This window comes from Neofelis nebulosa, chromosome 2, assembly GCF_028018385.1.
Source record: "Neofelis nebulosa isolate mNeoNeb1 chromosome 2, mNeoNeb1.pri, whole genome shotgun sequence".
Classification (NCBI taxonomy): domain Eukaryota; kingdom Metazoa; phylum Chordata; class Mammalia; order Carnivora; family Felidae; genus Neofelis; species Neofelis nebulosa.
This window is the reverse complement of record NC_080783.1, coordinates 215,038,644-215,058,834: the sequence shown is the minus strand read 5'-3', so window position 1 is coordinate 215,058,834 and position 20,191 is coordinate 215,038,644. Positions and strand designations below refer to the sequence as shown.

At 41.6% G+C, this 20,191-nt stretch overlaps 1 protein-coding gene and 1 long non-coding RNA gene across 31 annotated transcripts in view; one reads left to right on the top strand and one right to left on the bottom strand.

The window, feature by feature from the left end:
- KIF1B (kinesin family member 1B) overlaps positions 1 to 20,191 on the top strand; it is a 143,078-nt gene that overhangs the window by 68,661 nt on the left and 54,226 nt on the right. For 16 of the 29 annotated variants that reach the window (XM_058719131.1, XM_058719127.1, XM_058719136.1 and 13 more), the window contains 7 exons: positions 1,811 to 1,890; positions 3,236 to 3,311; positions 6,344 to 6,423; positions 6,922 to 7,028; positions 7,800 to 7,883; positions 8,116 to 8,296; positions 8,430 to 8,502. In XM_058719131.1, the coding sequence (XP_058575114.1) occupies positions 1,811 to 1,890; positions 3,236 to 3,311; positions 6,344 to 6,423; positions 6,922 to 7,028; positions 7,800 to 7,883; positions 8,116 to 8,296; positions 8,430 to 8,502 (681 nt within the window). Of the gene's footprint in view, positions 1 to 1,810; positions 1,891 to 3,235; positions 3,312 to 3,653; positions 3,717 to 5,164; positions 5,228 to 6,343; positions 6,424 to 6,921; positions 7,029 to 7,799; positions 7,884 to 8,115; positions 8,297 to 8,429; positions 8,503 to 13,788; positions 19,190 to 20,191 lie in introns of those variants that run through there. The other 13 variants (XM_058719120.1, XM_058719122.1, XM_058719123.1 and 10 more) reach the window with 2 other exon arrangements.
- On the bottom strand, positions 1,211 to 11,118 carry LOC131505502 (uncharacterized). 2 transcript variants are annotated; one of them, XR_009258424.1, is made up of 3 exons: positions 11,018 to 11,118; positions 1,479 to 1,559; positions 1,211 to 1,374 (listed from the first exon to the last, which is right to left on the bottom strand). It is a non-coding gene; the product is annotated as an uncharacterized LOC131505502 (long non-coding RNA). The 2 variants fall into 2 exon arrangements; XR_009258425.1 differs by lacking the exon at positions 11,018 to 11,118 and adding an exon at positions 1,703 to 1,855.

Here is a 20,191-nt window from a genome sequence, read left to right as displayed (position 1 = left end):
TCACTGTTTCTTTCTGTGTAGAGAATTATGTTTTCAGATCCCAGCGGCTTCTTACGATAGCCTGTTAAGTGAATCAGACAGTGAAATATTTTGCAAACTGTGCAGGGTTTTCGTCCCTAGTCATAACCACTGCTGTCCCCAGAGCTGTCATCCCATCATCGCTAGTCTCCTCGTCCTCACCCTTTGACTTGCAGATTTCGTCTCCGTGACTAGATTTCTCCTGCTTTCTGCACGTGCTCGTCTCCCTTTCAGGTTTTCCTCCTCCCCCCTCCATTTCCCACCGAGTCGGTTCCCACTTGTCCTTCATTCATCAGGGTGAGCATCCTTCTCGTGCTCACCCATTCTCCCGCCACCTGTGAATGCTTCGCTTCTAGCACTTGGCCAACCGCTCTGTGGTCTTCTCCTGCCCTACCCGCGCACAGTCCGCAAGCACGCTGCCCTGGCCACACTGTTGTTCCTGGAAAATGGCAGCCGTTTCTTCCCTCTTCCCTCACGTGTTTGTGTGGTGGCCCCTGCTCCTTGTCTCTGCTCACGCAGAACCTCGGCAGTGAGCCCTGTCCTGACGGCCCCACCCCAAACTGCTCCCGCACTTACCCCTTTCCCTTTCTTGCTTTTTTTCCAAGGTACTTACTGCTCTCTGACATACCGTATATTTGAATTATTGATTAAAATCGATTACTTCAGGCTCTTTACCAGAATGGAAGTCTTACGAAGACAGAGATTTTGTTCCTTGCCACATCTCTGGTTGCCTGAAACAGGGCTTGGCATGTAAGGAGGTGATGCAGAATTACTGAGTGAACGAATCACCGGTTATTTCTCTCTCCCTAGTATATGGTAAATTCCTTGAGATCAAGAAATCTTATATTTCTGGCATTGATAAACACTGAGTGGGAGATGAGGAAACTGTCACTTCAGTGGCTACATACCTTCAGATGAGATTAATACTAAACCTTTGTATGGCAGGTATTGGGTTGTGTTCAGGAGGGTATTGTGTTACAGGGGAGTTAAAATATCATTCATTTACCCTTCGGGTTCTTGGCTGGGGCTTCTACAACAAAAGATTAACAAGAGAAAAGCACACAAATTGATTTCATGTAAGTTTTATGTGACATGGGAGCCTTCATAAGAAAATAAAAGACCCAAAGAGGTGTTAAACCTGATGACGAGGGAAGAGTCATGGGAAATTGTGATAGGATGGGGTGGGGGCGGGGGGAGTGGGTACCTATTAAGGCCTGTTTGTTCAGATTCCTCCTGGTGTTCCTCCATCTTTGGAGGTGAGGATGTGCCTTTTCTCCAGTTGGGGGTGGGGATCTTAAAGCTTGCTTGAGGAGATCAGAGTCCTTCCTGCAGATACCATTTCTCCGATTGCTTCAGCTGAAAATAGTCAATATGCCAAGATGCCATATTGTAGGCAAATGTATTCTGAGCCCCATCGGTGTTATGGTGAAATTACGGTATGGAACAAAAGCAATGAATACCTTTGGTGGCTTTATTCTTTTGTAGAAGTGGCTGTTGGGAATAATGTCTTGCATTTTTGGATGTTCATGTTACTCTTCCTTCTGTAAACACACACATACACACTCACTATTAGGGCATTTTTATTAGGACTTAGGAGGGTTATATACCTAGGGCTGATTTAATGCCAGATCTAGTCTTCATGATTTTTATTGTATGTAATATTAAGAAAGGAAAAAAATCTCACTGTATTAGATTCTGCCTCATACCCACAAAGGGCATCTTGCTGTCCTTCCCAGACCTAGCCTGTCACATCATAAGTGTCTTCACTTGAACTGTGGACTTCCTCCCTTAGGAATCGGAGAAGATCATTGCTGAGCTGAATGAAACCTGGGAAGAGAAGCTGCGTAAAACAGAGGCCATCAGAATGGAGAGGTCAGGATATTATTAAGCTCGGGGAGTGTCTGCACATTCTCAGGGGAACTGGGATTCCTTTTATAGAAGGAGAAGATGAGCTGGAAGTAAAAGCGAAGCCCCCACCCCTCCCCCCCGCCCCCGGCGTCCACTTCACCGACCACAGAACAGAACAGAGCCCAGCCTGCTCTGGGCCTTCCGCCAGTGAGGCTTACATAGTCCCCTGTTCTCTGCGGGAGTCCTGTGTTCCTTACTGGACCGAGTGGTGCTCAGGGCCCATATAAAGTGGAAGATATTGAGGGATAGAGTTTTTACTTTGCAAAACAACTGCCTTTGATAAAGGCCCAAATAATAAAGCCCTTCGGATGATTGTCTTTGAGTTATGTTTTCTAGAACCTCTTAGGTTAAGTGGTGAAGTAGTTTGATTTGCAGACTTTTAAAATCCCTTTTCTACCTTAACCTATCAGTTCTCTACCCTGAAGGTGAATGTAACCTGAAATAATACTTTTCCTTTTGGGATGAATATACATTTAAAAAAGTTCACACCTGTCTTCCTCCTCCACGGAAGATGAGGAAGAAGTGAGTGCTGTTGTATGGATGCAGTGGGTGTATCAAACACTTAGAAGTTTCTTCTTACAAGGATTCTAAGCTAGAATTGTTGAGTCCATATGGTGGTGGGCATAGGAGCATAACATTTGAGAAAATCACACTTATAGACAATCTTAACGTATCAAAGTTCCTTTCTGATCACTTTCTTTGATTTTTTGTTAAAAGGGCTCTGTCAGGGTTTTGTTTTGTTTTGTTTTTTAATATTTCTTATTAATTTTTGAGAGGGAGAGAGAGTGGGGGAGGAGCAAAGAGAGAGGGATGCCCAGAATCTGAAGCAGGCTCCAGGCTCCGAGCTGGCAGCACAGAGCCAGACGCGGGGCTCGAACCCACGAACTACGAGGTCAGCCGAAGTCGGATGCTTAACCGACTGAGCCACCCAGGTGTCTCGCTTTCTTAGATTTTGAAGAAACGGTTCTTTGAGTTAGATGTCTGGCCTTAAGGACTATCCCTTTCTTCCTTTTTTAAATATTAGTAGACATATTATTTATGAATTACTGTCTGCCTCTAAAGTCAGATGAGACAAAGTCCTTACTTGGGTGAATATAACTTTACCTAACATGGGAACAGAATTTATTTTGAATGTGCTGTTTTTCTTAAAAATAATTTCTCATTAATGACAGGATAGACAGGTTTTTCACATTTGTGTTACTAACACAGACAGTAGTTTTTGCTTTGCATGCTTTATTTTCTAGTTCATATGAGACTGATTTAATTGACATTTGGTGTTGGTATTCTGGTGTGCTTGTTGTTCTTCTAGAGAGGCCTTGTTGGCCGAGATGGGAGTTGCCATTCGAGAAGACGGAGGAACCCTGGGAGTTTTCTCACCGAAGAAGGTAGGACACAGTGTTGTGAAACTCCACCCAACAAAAGACAAACTTCCTGTTTGTCTGGGTCACTGAGGCACTTCCGGCCTTTTAGGGCTGGCCCCTCCTCCCTTCGTTTCGTCTTGGGATTCGGCTTAATTTCAGAATTTCTAATTTCATCTTACAGTACAAAGGCAGCCTGTTTCTAAAATGCCTGTCATGTTTGCTGTTTAAAAAACAAAACGCAAGGCCGTAAATCTAACTTTCGGTCACGATTCCATACGTTTACTCATGTGCGTTGTTGCTTTCTTTTCAATTCCCAGCCTCTCATCTAGCATACCTTGCTTCAGTTTGGCTACTCTTTCTATGTAGATTTTCCCACAGATGCCCGCAGCCCTGATTTATGACTCTATGGAAGCAATTTCAGCCATTCAGGTTTGTTTAGAAAAATACCACTCAAGTTTGCTTCTTTAGTTTGTGTTACAGACGGTCATTGTACTGAGTAAAGCAATTCCTGTCCTCACCCCTGTAGCCTCCTCTGCTTCTTTCTTAGTTAAAAAAAAATAAATAAAACTCCAGTAGTTACCATCCTACGTATGTTATCATAGTTGTTAGGTAGTAGATACCTTGTAGCTAATTAGAATAGCGTGAGGTAGGTTTTGTTTTGGGTTTTGTTGTTGTTGTTGTTTTGTTCTTTTACTGAGTTGCTTCCTAGTTATTGTTAGGTCCTGGGAAACTGTTATCAAATGATTATTTTTGTGTGCTCCTCATTTGACTGTAGTAATTAAACATAAATTGATTTATAAAGTAAATATATTCATGCCAGTAATAAGTGGTCCTTCATTTCAAATAACCCCAAATTGGCTATGAGAGATTCAAACATGTTCTGCAAGGCTCCGATGGTGATCTCTTTAGGTTGGCATTAGAGTGAGTGGGGACTTTTCCATTTTTGTTTTTAATTTGATATGAAATATTCCTTGTTTTTGCTGGGATTCTTTTGGTTTGGTTTTTCTGTCAAGGTCACATAATTTTTTAGAACTGGAACAATAATAACAGTATTTTGTCTGTCTGTATTGCCAGAGATCCCTGGTTTTCACAGTTTAGTAGTGTTTGCTTCGGTAAGACATTATTTATCAAGATATGACTTATGATTGTAGAGGTGTTATCAGTTCTACGTTTGATAGAATTTGTCCCTTTGTGTATCTTGAAAGATGTTAACAACATCTTTCAGTGTAAAGAACTATATGGAAAAATTTGGTAACAACTTGTAAAAATATGGCATTTAACACAAGTTATAAATAACTTGAATTAGTGTTGTGATATAAACAGCCCAGAATTCCAACTGAGATCTCTGTTTCCAAAGGTTTTTCTTGCTTTAATTTTATGCATCTTGTTTTAACTTTCTAGACTTCCTCAGGAAAGGAAGGGATACACCACTGGCCACATCCAGATTTGGTTTTAGAACCGGTTTCTGATATGTTAACTTGATTGTGGTAATCATTGCACAATGTGTATGTGTATTAAATTGACATGTTGGACACCTTTAAAAAAACACGTTGTCCGACCTAAACATATACGATTTTGTCAGTCAGTCCTCAGTCAAACGGGGGATGGGGTGGGAGAATACTTTTAAGGCAAGGGAAAATGAAGCCTATTTCTAGGATGCCCTTTTTCTGAGGCCAGTGTCACGATAGACGTTAAAGAACAGTACCCACAGAGGACTTTGACTTTCTCAAACCAGCAGAGCTCTTAACTCCAGAGGCAGATGCTAATGTAGAGCTTTTCCTAATTTCTTTTTAATCATCTTTCTCATTTCCTGTTCTTAACTCACTCATCTGACTCTTCTTTCATTTTTCCACGTTTGCTGGCACTGTCTTGAGTAGATTTTGACCCCAAGACCATGTGACTTATTTTTGGATTCCAGTGGGGTATTTTCACCAAAGAAGGTTGGTTTTTCAAAGATTTTAGAAATATTAGAGTTAGATGAAGAGGACTTTTACAAGACGTGTGTATTGTTGAATGCTGACAATTTTAATTTTTTCTTTAAAGTAGAGACTAATGAACTAAACAGAGTAATGGGGACCATGGAAGAAGTGATAAAAATTATAGAGGGATGTGACAGGGGGTGTGGGGACATGTTTATAAAGTAAATGAAAAAATTAAGTATTTCTTGAGATTGTAGAAAGGGAAAATTGTTTTCCCTCCACCCTTCTGAATTCTTAGCTGAGAGCCCTGTAATAAGAGATTAGTAAGAAAAAAACAAAAATAAGTTTATTAACATGTCTGCTTCATATGTGTGTGGGAGCTGCCCAGGGGGAAAGTGAGTGACTCCCCAAGAGGGCTTAGAGTTCAGACTTAAATACCATGTTAGTAGGGAAAGGGGAGCAGGGACATAGGCCTCTCAGGAGGGAATGAATGATTTTTCAGGAAAGATGAAGGGGCCCTTGGGAGAATAGATGGGAAGTGTGATCGTTTGTGACAAAGTCTGTCTGGTGTCGATTTCTGGTCTCCTCTCTTGGGACAAGAGTCTATCCTCCCTGGTTGATGGACTCCCGGAGGGGACACAACAGCTGAGGTCCTTTAGGAGGACCTGTCTTGGGGTGGAGGCCGGGGGGGATGGGGTTCGTTCAAAGGAAGCCTCTCCCTGCGGTTGCTGTTTTTGAAGTGCCTTTAGTTCAAAATAATCAATATGTCAAAGTGGCCTGTTTTGTCCCCTTCAAGAATTTCATCCAGATAGTTACAAAAGTTGTGGTTAGCCCATCCAGAGAATCAACCTGTCTTTCTTTTTCTTTTGTATTCTTTATGCTTTGGCCTTCTCAAGAATTGGATCTTGTTCTTTATCCCAGAACTCATGATTTTTGAAGAGAGTGTATTGGTGTAATTTGAAAAGGCTTAAAGAGAATGTTTTGTGTTTATAATGGAATCGCAACTAGGAATAAAAGGTGTCCCTCACCTAGGGACTGTAGATAATCCAGGAAGCCATCAGCTTCCTGTGGCTCATTGTTCTTGTCACAGCCCATGGTGGTACTTGCTCCAGATTGATCATCTGTACCCTCTTTCAGACCCCACATCTTGTTAACCTCAATGAAGACCCACTCATGTCCGAGTGCCTGCTTTATTACATCAAAGATGGAATTACCAGGTATATTTGTTTCTTACAGTTACTTAATGTTTTCTGTTCTTTTCAATGATTGCATAACTAAAAGGAAGTTGTTTTTTGAAAAATTTGTTGTAATGATTTGCTTTTTCCTGTCTGAAATAGTTACAAACTATCTTGTCTTCCCAAATTATATGCGTGCTTTAGTCATCTGAACCAGTTAACATGTAGTTTTCCCTAAACACCCTAAGTAAAATTTTCTTCTAACTTCTTGTATGAATTCATTAGGGAGGTTAGTTCACTCGTGTCTTTTTATAAAGCTGAGTGAGTTACGTTGATGTATCCTTGCTCCTTGGTTTCTTATTCTCACGTAGGGAGCTTGATCATATGTGAAAATAAAATTTGCAGTTGAAAGACTCCGATAAAAAGAAGCGATACCTTTTTTGTACATACCAAAGACTATTCTCTGGGAGAAAGAGGTTCATTGTTTCCAGTGCTTTTTGTGTCTGAATTTCCCTGGGAAACACTTTCCCTTGTGTTCAGGGTTGGCCAAGCAGATGCTGAGCGGCGCCAGGACATCGTGCTGAGTGGGGCTCACATTAAAGAAGAACATTGTATCTTCCGGAGCGAGAGAAACAACAGTGGGGACGGTGAGAGTTCCTGGCTTAGCTTTTCCAGCAGTCTTTTCATTCTGGGTTATTAGAAATCCCCAAAGCTTGGCATTCCCTGTCTCTTTCAGTGATACTTTCTCGTACGATCTAATATTTGGAAAATGGAGAAACCTGTGCTGCTTACAAATGCTGGGACGGACATAGCTGTTTTACATGAAAATAGGCTGGACAAAAGGAGCCCTTTTGGGACTGCCAAGAACCGAGCAGGACAGAGGCAATTAGGCTTGGTCTTGAATGTTAATTAGTTAATAGACAAGTAAGAAAGGAACAAATATCCTGGGTAGTGGGAGATTTGAAGGACCTCTGATTTTAACCCAGTGGAACTTCCTTTATCTAAAAGGGAAGAAAAAGTCAGTCTTGATTTTTGCCCAGGTTATTAACAAAACAATACTCTAATGGTATTTTTGTGCTATGTGATTCATTCCTTTAATCAGAATATTAGCTTTTGATCTTAAGTTTCTGGATAGTACCTGTATCTTAAGATTTCTGATAGTTTTCAGTTTTATGGACTGAACTCTCAGGTATGACCAAAACGAACATTTCCTGTCTTTTTCTGAGGCTTGTCAAATTCATTTAAATGTTTCTCTTAGCCGTGTCCCTGGTTTGGGTCCCCCAGCGAGAGCTCCTGTGTAGATTTTCAGCCACTTGGTTGGCTGCAGGAATCGATTCTGGTTACCCTGGAAGTCGTCTGCTTTCCATTGTCTTACTCCAGTGGTTTGTGATGCTAACACTAGTTTGTGTTCTTCTTAGTTATCGTGACCCTAGAGCCCTGTGAACGCTCAGAGACCTATGTAAATGGCAAGAGGGTGGCCCAGCCCGTTCAGCTGCGCTCAGGTGAGACCAGGAAAGGTTTGAAGTCTTCAGCAAACAACATGTGGCTTGTGTGAGCAACTCTTTAATGTGTGACTCTTTGTTTGAAGAAGTGCTAGCATTAGGATTTCTGTTCTCGTAAAACTCCAAAAGCTGTCTTTTTGCACGAGGGAAAGGGAGGGGGAGTGAGGTTACTAACCTAGGTAAGTACCCTTTTAAAAAATGGCTTCTTAACTGCGTTTCTGTTTTGTTCTAGGAAACCGTATCATCATGGGTAAAAATCATGTGTTTCGTTTCAACCACCCGGAGCAAGCACGGGCAGAGCGAGAGAAGACTCCTTCTGCGGAGACCCCCTCTGAGCCTGTGGACTGGACGTTTGCCCAGAGAGAACTTCTGGAAAAACAAGGGATTGATATGAAGCAGGAGATGGAGAAAAGGTGATGCACAAACAAATATGACGTGGCCCACGTGACCATCACTTCTTTTAAACCTACAGTACGTAGCACGCATGAAACAGTCCAGTGATTTCACAATTTATTTTTTCCTCTCTCGTTTTTCTTCTCCTTGTAGGCTACAGGAGATGGAGATCCTGTACAAAAAGGAGAAAGAGGAAGCAGATCTTCTTTTGGAGCAGCAGAGACTGGTAGGAGGCCATCCTCAATCCTCTGTTAGGAAATGGGCGGCTTGCTCTGGTCCCTCCCATTCCACAGATGAGCACTCGCCCAAATGGCTTGTCCAGCTCTCACTGACACCATCTGCTATTCTCTCATTTCCTTAATGGAGAATGAACTTACATCTCCTCGTAGCCTTAGCCTGAGAACGTGTCTATAAAGGTACGATGTGGTGCCTTTTATGTCTTAAAGTCAAATCGTTAGTTCTATCAAAACCAAGTGCTTTTTGAAGAACTATGGGAGCTTTTCTGGTAGCCTTTGCCTCCTGATAGTGGTTTTTGAGTATGCATCAGTGGTGGATCTTTTAATAATAATTATATTGAATATGGTGGGTGTTTGCCTTGGTTTTGTTTCTGATCACCTGATAGTACTAATTCTCTGCTCTTGGGCTGACTTGGGGATTGTTCTTATGCTGGGCAGACTTTTTTTTTTTTTTTTTTTTTCTTTTTTTCTTTTTCTTTTTTTAGTTAAACTGTGTCTAAAAGTGTTGCTGCACAGTTGCATGTGTTAATCCTTTTCTGTTCCCCTGCATGGAGTCTGAATTCTCAATAAGGGTCTCCGTGGCATGTGGGATGACAGTGGAAGCAGGGGCTCACAACCAACTCCAATAGTAGAAGGAAGCCTGGTTCCTCCAGGTTGAGAAAGGGTTCGGGTGAGCAGTCGAAAAGTTGGTTTAAGGGTGCAGCTTATACTGCTAATAATGGCTTTAGCATTTTATGATGTGAATTGATTCTCCAAGTTTGCTAGAAACTGAATCGCATGGATAAATAAGTTGATCTAGTAGTTAGATTTTTGTTTTTAAGGTCATCCAGCTTTGGTTAACAAAGCCCTGGTCATAAGAAGCTTCTTGGTGTTCATTTGATATGTAAGGAAAAGGTATAATAAACCTTTGGGTACAGTGGATACAGTGTAGAATTTTTACGATTCATGGACTTCTTTTAAAATAAGGGGAGATTAGGGAGAAAGCTGAGATACTGGTTGCTTCCCTTAGCATAAAACACAGCATCTAAAATGCTGTGTGTAAACTGCAGCCTTATGGTGATGCTCTGCTTTGGAGAAGAGAGGCTGGTCGTTGTTGCTAACTGGGCCAGAAAAGCCAAGGGCTCGAGCTAAAGTGGCCTCTCCCAGGGCAACTCATTCCTTAGGCCTGGCAGTGGGTTAAATCAGTTAGTTTGTTATCTTGGAAACTATAGTGAAGTCCAAGAAAGAATGGATTGTAGGAACAAATCACATGTTTGGGGCAAGATAATAGCAGTGTTTGAGTCCCTTTACGAAGCCTAGTCAACATTTAGTTTTTAATGAAAACAGAAGGAATTTGGCTACCGTATGATTAGGGGTTTGAAAGGTTTGTGACACATGAGGAGCCTTTTATCTTCATAACGTATGATTTAGTAACATGCCTCTGATGGTCTGTTACAGATCACATGAGGACAGGTATCATTAAGCTGTGTGTGTTATTAACAGTAGTGCCTTGTATTTCTATAGTGCTTTGTAATTTACAGAGAGTTTTAACATCCATCAGTTTTTGGTTTTTTTTGATTTCTGGAATAGCCCTCCCTGGTAGGCGTGTGTGTAAATAAAGTGAGTAATATTACTTCCCATTTATAGTTGAGTAAACCAAGGCTAAAAAAAGTCTGTCTTGCCCATTCTTAAACCCCTGTTAAGTCACGGGTCTGACGCTTCACCTTGGGTCTTCTGAATTGCTTCCGTGTTCTGTTCTGTTTAGAAAGAGCAGTGCCTCTTCCCCAGCTGGGAGTCTTGTTGAAATGCAGATGCTGATTCAACAGGTCTGGGGTGGGACCTGAGGTTCTTCATTTCTAACAAGCTCCCAGGTGATGCCAGTGCTGCTGGGCCGGAGACCAGCCTTTGAGTAAAGCAGGTGAGAGAGATGATGATGGCTGGCATTCTCCATAACCAAGAGCTGATAGTCCTTCTTTGCTCTGAAATAAAGATGCTGACCATTAAGTAAAGAGAAAGTAAATGTGTCTAAGACCTATTTCGTTTCCAGGGGACATACTTAGTCTGCAAGTAGTCAGGTCCTGGTTGTCATCTGTTCTGTGTATCGCTCGCAGAGCAGGTTAGGATCTCAGGAGCAGCTACTCAGAGCAGGGAGGCTGCTTTCCTCCCTTCAGTCCAGCTGTCTGTTCCGCTCATGTTTCTTGTCCTCAAGAGGAACTGATTTCTAATGCCTTAGCCTAAAGAATATCTAGCAGTAACAATACTGAATGGAAAGTGTATTTTTATGACCCCATATTGGTCAACAAACAGATATGTTTTGAATGCACCCTATGAATAAACATTGAGAGGATATAAAGGAATTCTTATGCAGTAAAATTGTATTTAATATTGTAATGTAATCATTTTGAATAATGACAGCCTTCAAAAATGGAGTTCAGGCTCATAAGTATTGTATTACGATAGTTCCCCAAATGCGTCACATTGTCACATTGCTGAACGTTCTCTTATAGTTAGTGCTCTGTTACATACCTGGTCCTTTTTGTGCTTGCTTTTTTACACATGTGCTTTAGGTATCTTCTCTCTTCAATTTGCATAGGCTTCTTGCAGAGTCTCTTACGGAGGCCTTTGCATTTGGGATTTAATGAAGACAGAAGCAGCATTTAGTGACGTGAATTTGCCAGACCCGAGTAGTTTTTCCAACCCTGCAATAAGTCAATCTAAATATCTTTAAATCTTTTTTGACATGAGATAGGGTTTACATCTTGGCACATAAACTTTGCATACAGAATATTTAGTGTCATGATCAGTACATGATAGGGGGGCTTTAAGAACATATCCTACAAAGTCAATACGACAGTATTTTAAGAAGAAGGAAAATTATGGACACTTAGTTTAATTTGAGTTGTTTTGGATTTATGTAGACTTTCTTGTTTATTTGTTTTATTTATGATTTTTTATAATATGAATATATTTTATTTTTATTAGAGTTAACAGACCTAATCGTTGTCTCTCAAGCATGATACGAAAGCAGGTTAGAATATTTGTTATTTCATAGATAGGTAGTATTCATTTTATCCTTAAGCAATCTTAAAAGGAAAAGAGAAGAAGCCAGGGTGGGGGCGGAGTGATAGTTGCCAATTATGTGGGAACAATCAGAGTTGATGTTCTGTAAAATATAGTTTATACATATTGATAAGAAAACCTTTTTAAGAGTCAGACATACTTTATTCTCTAATGTTTGTTAATGTCCTCTTTTATCACTTAAGATTAGCCATTCTGAGGTTTACACTAAAAGTGAAAAAAATAGCATAGAGTCTATAAATTTAGCTCTGCTTTTTTTTTCTTTTTTAATGTTTTCAATGTTTATTCATTTTTGAGAGACAGAAAGAGCACATGGGGGGAGGTGCAGAGAGAGAGGGAGAGAGGGAGACACAGAATCCGAGGCAGGCTCTAGGCTCTGAGCTGTCAACACAGAGCCCGACATGGGTTCACGAACTGTGAGATCATGACCTGAGCCGAAGTCGGACGCTTAACCGACTGAGCCACCCGGGCGCCCCTGTGTTTTCTCTTGTTAAATTTTCAACCAGGTAGGATTTATAGATGGGTTTAGCACCCATTTATTGACCAACAGAAATAATAGATCAACAGCTCCAAATTCAGGGGCCAAATTGTTATCATTATTGTTAAAAGTTATTTTTTAGAAATAACTGTGCGTATAAAGTAACTGCATAGAAGTCTTTGGCCTAGAAAGCAAGATACTATTTGCTAGAGATAATTGTGGTAATCACAGCCAAGTAAAAGAGAATGCTGAGATTCTTTTTTTTTAACTAGACCATCCTGAACTACTCTTCTAAGTGAAAAGTTTCTTTTCCAAGGAATAGAAAGAATTCCCGAATAGAAAGTCTTCCATAATCCTATCCAGCGTAGGGAATTCTAAATCCAACATTGCTTTCACTTGGATCCGTGTTATCAGGATGTGCTCTTGCTAGTTAAGAACAGTTGGTTAGTATCCAGCTAGCCCTTGAAGACTAGTTAGTTGTTTTAGGCCCAAGTCCAAACAGCAGCCCGACTACCCAACTAAAGTTTTTGAAGAGGTAAAGTGCAAGCTAAGTATGAAAGAGTTAGAGACAGCATTTTAAAGTGGATCCATTTTTACATGAGCAGAATATAATCTTTCTGTTTCATGTCTTGATAGGAAGAGTTGTCATTTAAAGCGATATTCCTCAAATAGCTAGAAATGCCATGGGTTTTCCTAAGGAGAGAAGATCTTTAGGTTGTAGTAAAATATTACTTGGGGAATTTTAAATGACGTGTAATGAAAAGTATATTTGCCTAGCTTAATTTATATTCTGGAAATTTATTTCTTAAAAATTTGGAGGTGAAGTGTTTGTTGGTTTAAGTGTGTGAAAACAAAAAAAGCAGACCCACCATAAGGATCCTTTTCTTCTGCTTCCTGTTCTCTGGGTAACGAGTGTCAATTGCACAGACGTAGTGCATCAGTTTGGCATGACAAGAAAATAGCGACTCCAGGAGGCACTTGTGGAAGGACTCCTATCAAAGCCCTCTTGTCTTCTAGAAAACAGTTTGGTTGATAAGAACCTCACGTGGTCTGCCAGTAGGGATTCATTTTTAACATCATCCCTGTTTGACTGCTTCTTTTTCTACCTTCTCATCTTCTAACTTTTTTCTAGGGCTGCTCTTTTTAGTAAAGCTAAACAAAACGTGGCATCCTACAGCCTTACTAACCTTTGTTAATCCGCCTGCTCGTCACATCTTGTATGGCATCTGTGCTCACTCGTGGGGGAGAGAGTTTCTGGAAGAAGCAACAGCAATAACCAAGGCAAATGTGGGGAAGTGGCTGCATGGGCGTTAGCATGTATGGGGCATAGGTTTTACTTCATTTTCTCAAGATGGTGGAGATGTCATTTCACGGCATTTTGTTAAATAAAAACTTCACATGACCTTAGAGGGAAAGGTCACTGTGTCAGTCCTCCTAAGAAATTGGATTGCAGATTTCATCACTTAAGCTAGAAAGTGGGAATTTGCATTAGTGTTACGCAACAAGCAAATCTTTATGTTAATGGTCTTTATATACATATGTCTTCATAAACGTACACACCATTTAGGGGTTTTTTTGTGTTTTTTTGTTTTTGTTTTTTTAGTTTTACTTATTTATTTTTGGTTTTGGTTTTAAATTTGGTTAAGGCTTTTTGGCTTGTTTTTTCTTCAGTTTGATTTTCCTTTTTTACATTTTAATTTTGGTTATTTTGGGGCCATTTTTTGATTTTGTTTTTCCAAAGGACGCGGATTCTGATAGCGGGGACGATTCTGACAAGAGGTCCTGCGAAGAGAGCTGGAAACTGATTACTTCTCTGAGAGAAAAGCTACCTCCCAGCAAGCTGCAAACCATTGTTAAAAAATGTGGCCTCCCTAGCAGTGGGAAGAAACGAGAGCCAGTTAAAATGTATCAGATCCCCCAGAGAAGGCGCCTGAGTAAAGATTCCAAGTGGGTCACCATCTCAGATCTTAAGATTCAGGCTGTAAAAGAGATATGCTATGAGGTTGCGCTCAACGATTTTAGGCACAGTCGGCAGGAGATCGAAGCCTTGGCCATTGTGAAGATGAAGGAGCTCTGTGCCATGTACGGGAAGAAGGATCCCAACGAGCGGGACTCCTGGAGGGCAGTGGCCAGGGATGTCTGGGACACTGTTGGTGTAGGGGATGAGAAGACCGAAGACATGATGGCCAGTGGTAAAGGTGGGACTGATGTAGATGACCTCAAGGTTCATATTGACAAACTGGAAGACATTTTGCAGGAAGTGAAAAAGCAAAACAACACGAAGGATGAGGAAATAAAAGTCTTAAGAAACAAAATGCTCAAAATGGAGAAAGTCTTGCCACTGATTGGATCTCAGGAACAGAAAGGCCAAGGAAACCACAGAGCGAAGGAGCCCGTCGGCGCTGGTGTCAGTAGCAAGTCTGAGAATGACGGCGGCAGAGGGGACAGCGGAGAACTTGAGAAAGAGGAGCGCGTCTCCCAGCTGATGAACGGGGATCCGGCTTTCAGACGGGGACGTCTGCGCTGGATGAGGCAAGAACAAATCCGCTTTAAGAATCTGCAGCAGCAGGAGATAGCAAAGCAGCTCCGTAGGCAGAACGTACCTCATAGGTTCATCCCTCCTGAGAACCGGAAGCCCCGGTTCCCCTTTAAGAGCAACCCTAAGCACAGGAACTCTTGGAGCCCTGGGACCCATATCATCATAACAGAAGATGAGGTCATAGAGCTGAGAATCCCAAAAGATGAAGACGGAAGGAGAGGAAGTAAAGAGGAGAGCCAAGAAAAGGGGAGTAGAGCAGCTCCTAAGGATCCCCAGTTCCCATGGGGCTCTCAGGGCACGCGAAGTCAAGATCACATCCAAGTCAGCAAGCAGCATATTAATGCCCAACGACAGCCACCTCAGTTACGCTGGAGAAGCAACTCCCTCAATAACGGCCAACCGAAAAGTACACGCTGCCAGGCATCTGCCTCCTCGGAATCGTTGAATTCCCACAGTGGTCACCCCACTGCCGATCTGCAGACTTTCCAGGCAAAGCGCCATATTCATCAGCACCGTCAGTCTTACTGTAATTATAACACTGGAGGTCAGTTAGAGGGCAGCGCGGCCAGTTCCGTTCAGAAGCAGACTGACAAACCCAACCCCTGTAACCAGTTTGTGACACCTCCGAGGATGAGGCGCCAGTTTTCGGCACCCAATCTCAAAGCTGGTCGAGAAACCACAGTGTAAATTACTGGACAAACTTGAAATCTTGGTGGAGGAAACAGGCAATGTTGTTAGCTCACGATTTGAGTTGGTTCTAGCCTTGGCCTTGAGTTCCTGCTATTTACATGATGGTTTTAATGTTGCGTCCCTACAGATCTCAACTGATTTTAATACTGTTAAAACTTAAAACACTGGTAAACATTTCGGCACCTCCCTGTTGTTTGATGCCACATAAATGGGCAGTTTCTGGAATTTTAGACAGAACACTGAGACCTCCCTTATTTTTCCGAGACTTTCCCCCTTTCTTGGTGCCTAGATAATACACTTACTTACCCAGGCTGGTCTGGTTTTGGTGTAAGTTTGTTATGTTTTTAGAATGCCTACAAACTGATCTGATATCCAGAAAGACCTGCCTCTCTGGGTTAATGCAGACATTCTAAAGGGGAACTTGATCTACAGAATTCAATGTCTTTTATTTCCCCATAAATGTTAGTTGTTAGTTTAATAGCATGCTGGACACAGCTTTGGGTTTCCCATCCACGTCTGTTCCTGTCTTTAAATACAGTTGGAATTTCATAAGCCAAAACTAAATGTCTTCGGACATGTTTTATAGTACACAGCTTTGCATCCATCTGCAGAACTTCCCCCATCTTCTTCTTCTTCTACCGTATTTTACACAGAATTGCTTCAGTAGGTTTGTTTCGCTTTGGTTGTTTTTTTCTTTTCTTTTCTTTTTTTTTTTTTTTTGAAGTATCTCAGTATGTGTATGAAATTGATCGTAATACTGAAATCTTTAAATTGGCACCGTTTCTGGATTTGTTTGTAGTTTGCTTTTTGAAGTTTAACACATCATTTCTTACACACACACACACACACGCACACACACACACACACACACATATTCACACTCTGAACTGTTCACCAAAATCAGGCCAACAAAATACTTGTATGTGCTTTGAGCAGTATGTATAAGTTCACAGGGAGGTTATTTGGTGGAGAGAGGGAAGAAGTTGGACATGGGGAGAAGGCCACACAACATGTGACTCTGTGCCACTTATTTTCAGTAGATGATGATATCGTGAAATAAGTTAACTTTGGTTGGATTGAGAATAAAGGAGATGATGTGTAATAAACTATTCTTTGCTTAACAGTAGTAATGCTCACAGATGCTCAAGCAAGGGAAGAGAAGTCCTCGTGAACGTTTATTGTATCAATACCTCATTTTACTGTGTTGTGGTCTCAGTTTGCCTCACTGGAGAATCCACTAAAAACGATGGATTTTAATGGGAAGAAAAGAATAGTTTTCTACATCCTTCCTCATCTCTTGAACTTATCGGCAACTTTTTTAAAGGCGGTGCAAAGAGCCAGAGATGTCTGTGATAACTGCCTGACTTCGCGCTGATGACTCCTAAGTCACGGGGGTCACCTGCCCAACACTCGTCTTCCAGATGGTGTGGAATTGCAGCCAACATAGCGATTAGCATTCATGGAAGCCTTTGAGATTGCGATTAGGTGGTTTTCTTTTCCTTTGCGTGTGGGCACAATGCCTTATTAGAACACATTATTTTTAACCATAGTATCTTATTTTATTTTACTTTTTTGCCTCTAAGAAAATGCTTTCTTAATGCACAGAAAGTTGCTTCTGATTAACGTTGGGGACGTTTTTGCTTTCGTAGCTAGAACAGGTCTAGTCTTCAACTGAGGTTTGATGGCATATTAGACAGATTCGGGTGAATGATGTTTGTAACGGGTGGACTCCTTTGAGATGCCAATGTCCTGTACCACGTGGCTTGAATGAACTCAGTAGGCTACTTCAGATCAGTCACTTCAGCGCATCTTGTGTAAGCCCTGCTTGTTCTTCTTTATTATTCTTAGATACATTCTTAGATATATTAATTATTCCTTTCCCTTCTTGCAAAAAATTCATTTTCTACTACAGGTTTCTCCCGCTGTCCGAAAGCAGAGTGTTTCTGTGAAACTTTTCCTAAGCTGAAACGGTGTAAAGTGAAGAAGCCATTACCATTGATTTATATGGGAAAAATTCTGAGGGTTCCCAGGCTCAAAAAAACAACCTCTCTCAGGCTTTTCTGATACTTACGACACGTCTTGCTAACGGATGCACGGGATAGATCAAGATACAGCACAGGTGCTCACAGACACAGTTCAGAGTCTGGCAGCTTGACAGCAAGCTTCTGTGTGTGTTTCCCCGGGAAGGAGGTCGGCGGGGCCGCTGGCTGCTTGGGATGTGGGCGCCACCTCTGATGGCTGGCTGCAAGACGAACGCACTGAACGCGGGTTTTCATAAAAGCGAAAATCCTCTTTGGATTTCTTTCAGTTAGCAAAAACAGGTATTAACATAGGTCTTCATGAAAGCAAGTGGCATAACACAGACTTTCGAAATGCGGGGGAAACCTGTGCTAATCACAGTAATAATTGACCGAGCTTTCATCCCTGTAGCAAAAGTGGGCTCTCATTTCCCTAACTTGAAATAGGATAGGATAGGCCCATATATTTTTTCACTTTTATGGTGGCCTTTTAATCTCGTTATGAGCAGTGGCCTCCCTTTCCCACTAAGTAACGGGAGTGACTTTCTACTGGTGATCAGGTGACACTATAGAATGAGAAGTAATACGGCATTTTCATTTACAGATGTGGGTTGTGGTAAGCACTGTACCCACGCCAGTATTCCAAAGAATTAGGTTTGTGTTTGTGCTTCATCTGCTGACCTAGATGCCCTCGTATTGCTAAAATGTTTAGATACCTAAAGGAGCCCTTGATTTCAGATGACCAGAAAGAAATGAACCGAGGTTTGACTGATTGCCACACATGTCCCCTCCTGCATTTCAGAGCAGATGTTTGTCTTAGAAGACAACTTTGGGTGAATAAAGCTATTTCCTTGACTTTTTAACTAAATAAGCTATTGGTGTCATGCTTTTGTGAGCAATTGGCATAGCCCGTATTGTTTTGTTTTTAAATTTGACGGTATCTCCGCCTGAGCTTAAATAGTACGTGACCAAAGAGAAATGGTCATCATTAAACCATTATTGTATTACCGAGGTATTCATAGCTATTTTCATAGAAAAATGGGCGGAAATGTGCTACTGAAATTACATAATGGCCTGACAATTATGGGAATGTAAAGGAGTGCTCATTAATCAGTACAATTTTACACACCACACTGATATTCCCTGGAGAGTTAAAGACATTCTGTTCATCTAATAAGTCTAAACCAAAGGGCTTTTCCTCTCTTTTTGCCTCTTAATTCTTTCTAGCACTTCAGATTGTTTCTCCACTCACTGGAGACGCAGTGATTGGGGATCGTTTTTTCCATCGAAGTGACTTGAAGTGACCTCTCGTGCTTTAGGTGCAGGTCGATGCTGAAAAGAAACACAACACAGCAGAGTCTGCCACGCGGATGTCTGCCTTAAAGGCTCTCAGACTACAGGAAGTTACAGAGATTTCCCCTGGTCAGCTGCTGTAACCCCGTGCCTGACTGGTCCTTAATAGGCTTGCCTTAATGCTTTGCGCACAGGACTGGGAGGAGGGGAAGACGCCGCGTCCTTGGGCGCCGTAGGGAAGATGCCTTCTTAGGTGCGGCGCAGAGCCAGCTTCTGTCCTGTGTCGGTAGAGCCAGAGTCTGCGTTATGAGCAGTTTTCATACTTGTCCAGTTTATGTCATCTTTCCAAGGTTTCAAAATCTGCTCCCGGATACTTAGTTTGAACCACTCTGGGTTGTGAAATGTATTGGTTTCCTGCCGTCGTTACTGTAAAAAGAAGTTGTGAATCTTCTTGTTAATGAACTATGGATTTCTCCCCCAGTTTCTAAAATAAAATGCTTGAAGGTTGTCTGTGAGTGTAAGACCTACCTTTTCAGAAAGGGAGAGTTTAGTTTGTAATGTTAAACAAATAAAGTCCTCGTTCAATAAAAGCTGAAACCATCTTTTAAGAGTGTGATTTCTCTCTGATGTGGGAAGAAAGAAAAGTGAAACAGGGTGGTGCTAATTAAGTCTGGTCTTGACTTTTATTTATTCCAAGTTCATATGAAGATGGTGGCAAACCACATCTTTTTAAAATATATTTCTGTACAAGCTTGATTCATCTAAAGCTGTCGCTTCTGTGGCCCTTTCCTGTTTCTCTGAATTCTATCTTACATGGGATCTTTAACCCCTATTCTATGCCATGTTTTATTTAAATAAAAACCTGTGTAGTGTAAGTCGAGTTTAACTGTAACAATGGTTTCAATCTTTTTGTCATATAAGCTGAACGTTTTAAAAATGAAATAGTATAGTTCCTTTCACATGGGTAGACACTGAATTTCTGAAAAGCTTTCAGTAGCTCTGTTTGGCTTTTCTTTTTCCCCTTAATCGCTGCTCTTCTCCACCCAGCGTATTTAGTGATGTGCTAGAAGGGACACAGGACGAAGCGGAACAGTTTTCTGGAGTGGGCCGTCAGTCTTAACGATCGTGTGGACGTGATCCTGTTTTTTTATATTGAAGAGCAGCACAGTCGTGTATTACTATGGAGTAGAATACAAAACCCACACGAGGTTCTTTCTCCCCCGTAAGTTTTCAATATGAAGTTTGGAACTTGAGAAAAATACTATACTTGGATTGGTCTGCTTCTGGCCTCATGCTCTTCCCCTTAAAGTACTTTGTATTTCTCTGCTCTCGGACAAACTGGTGGAAAGGTGGCCAAGACCTGATCATTTCTAGGGCGACACACCCGATCCCAGTGCAGTATGATGTGCTTAGTGATAGTCGTGTGCGCAAGGGTAGAGTGGGGAAAGGTGTTTGAAGGAGGCGGCCCTGAGTCAAGAGCAGCGTCCCAAAGCACAACTGGGAATTTCTCCCAAGTGAACAATGGCAGGGTGAGCGAGGAAGCCTGTCAGGTCCAGGGGAACTGCGAGCAGCTTGAGGTGAGGTGGTCAGAAGAGCAGCTGTGT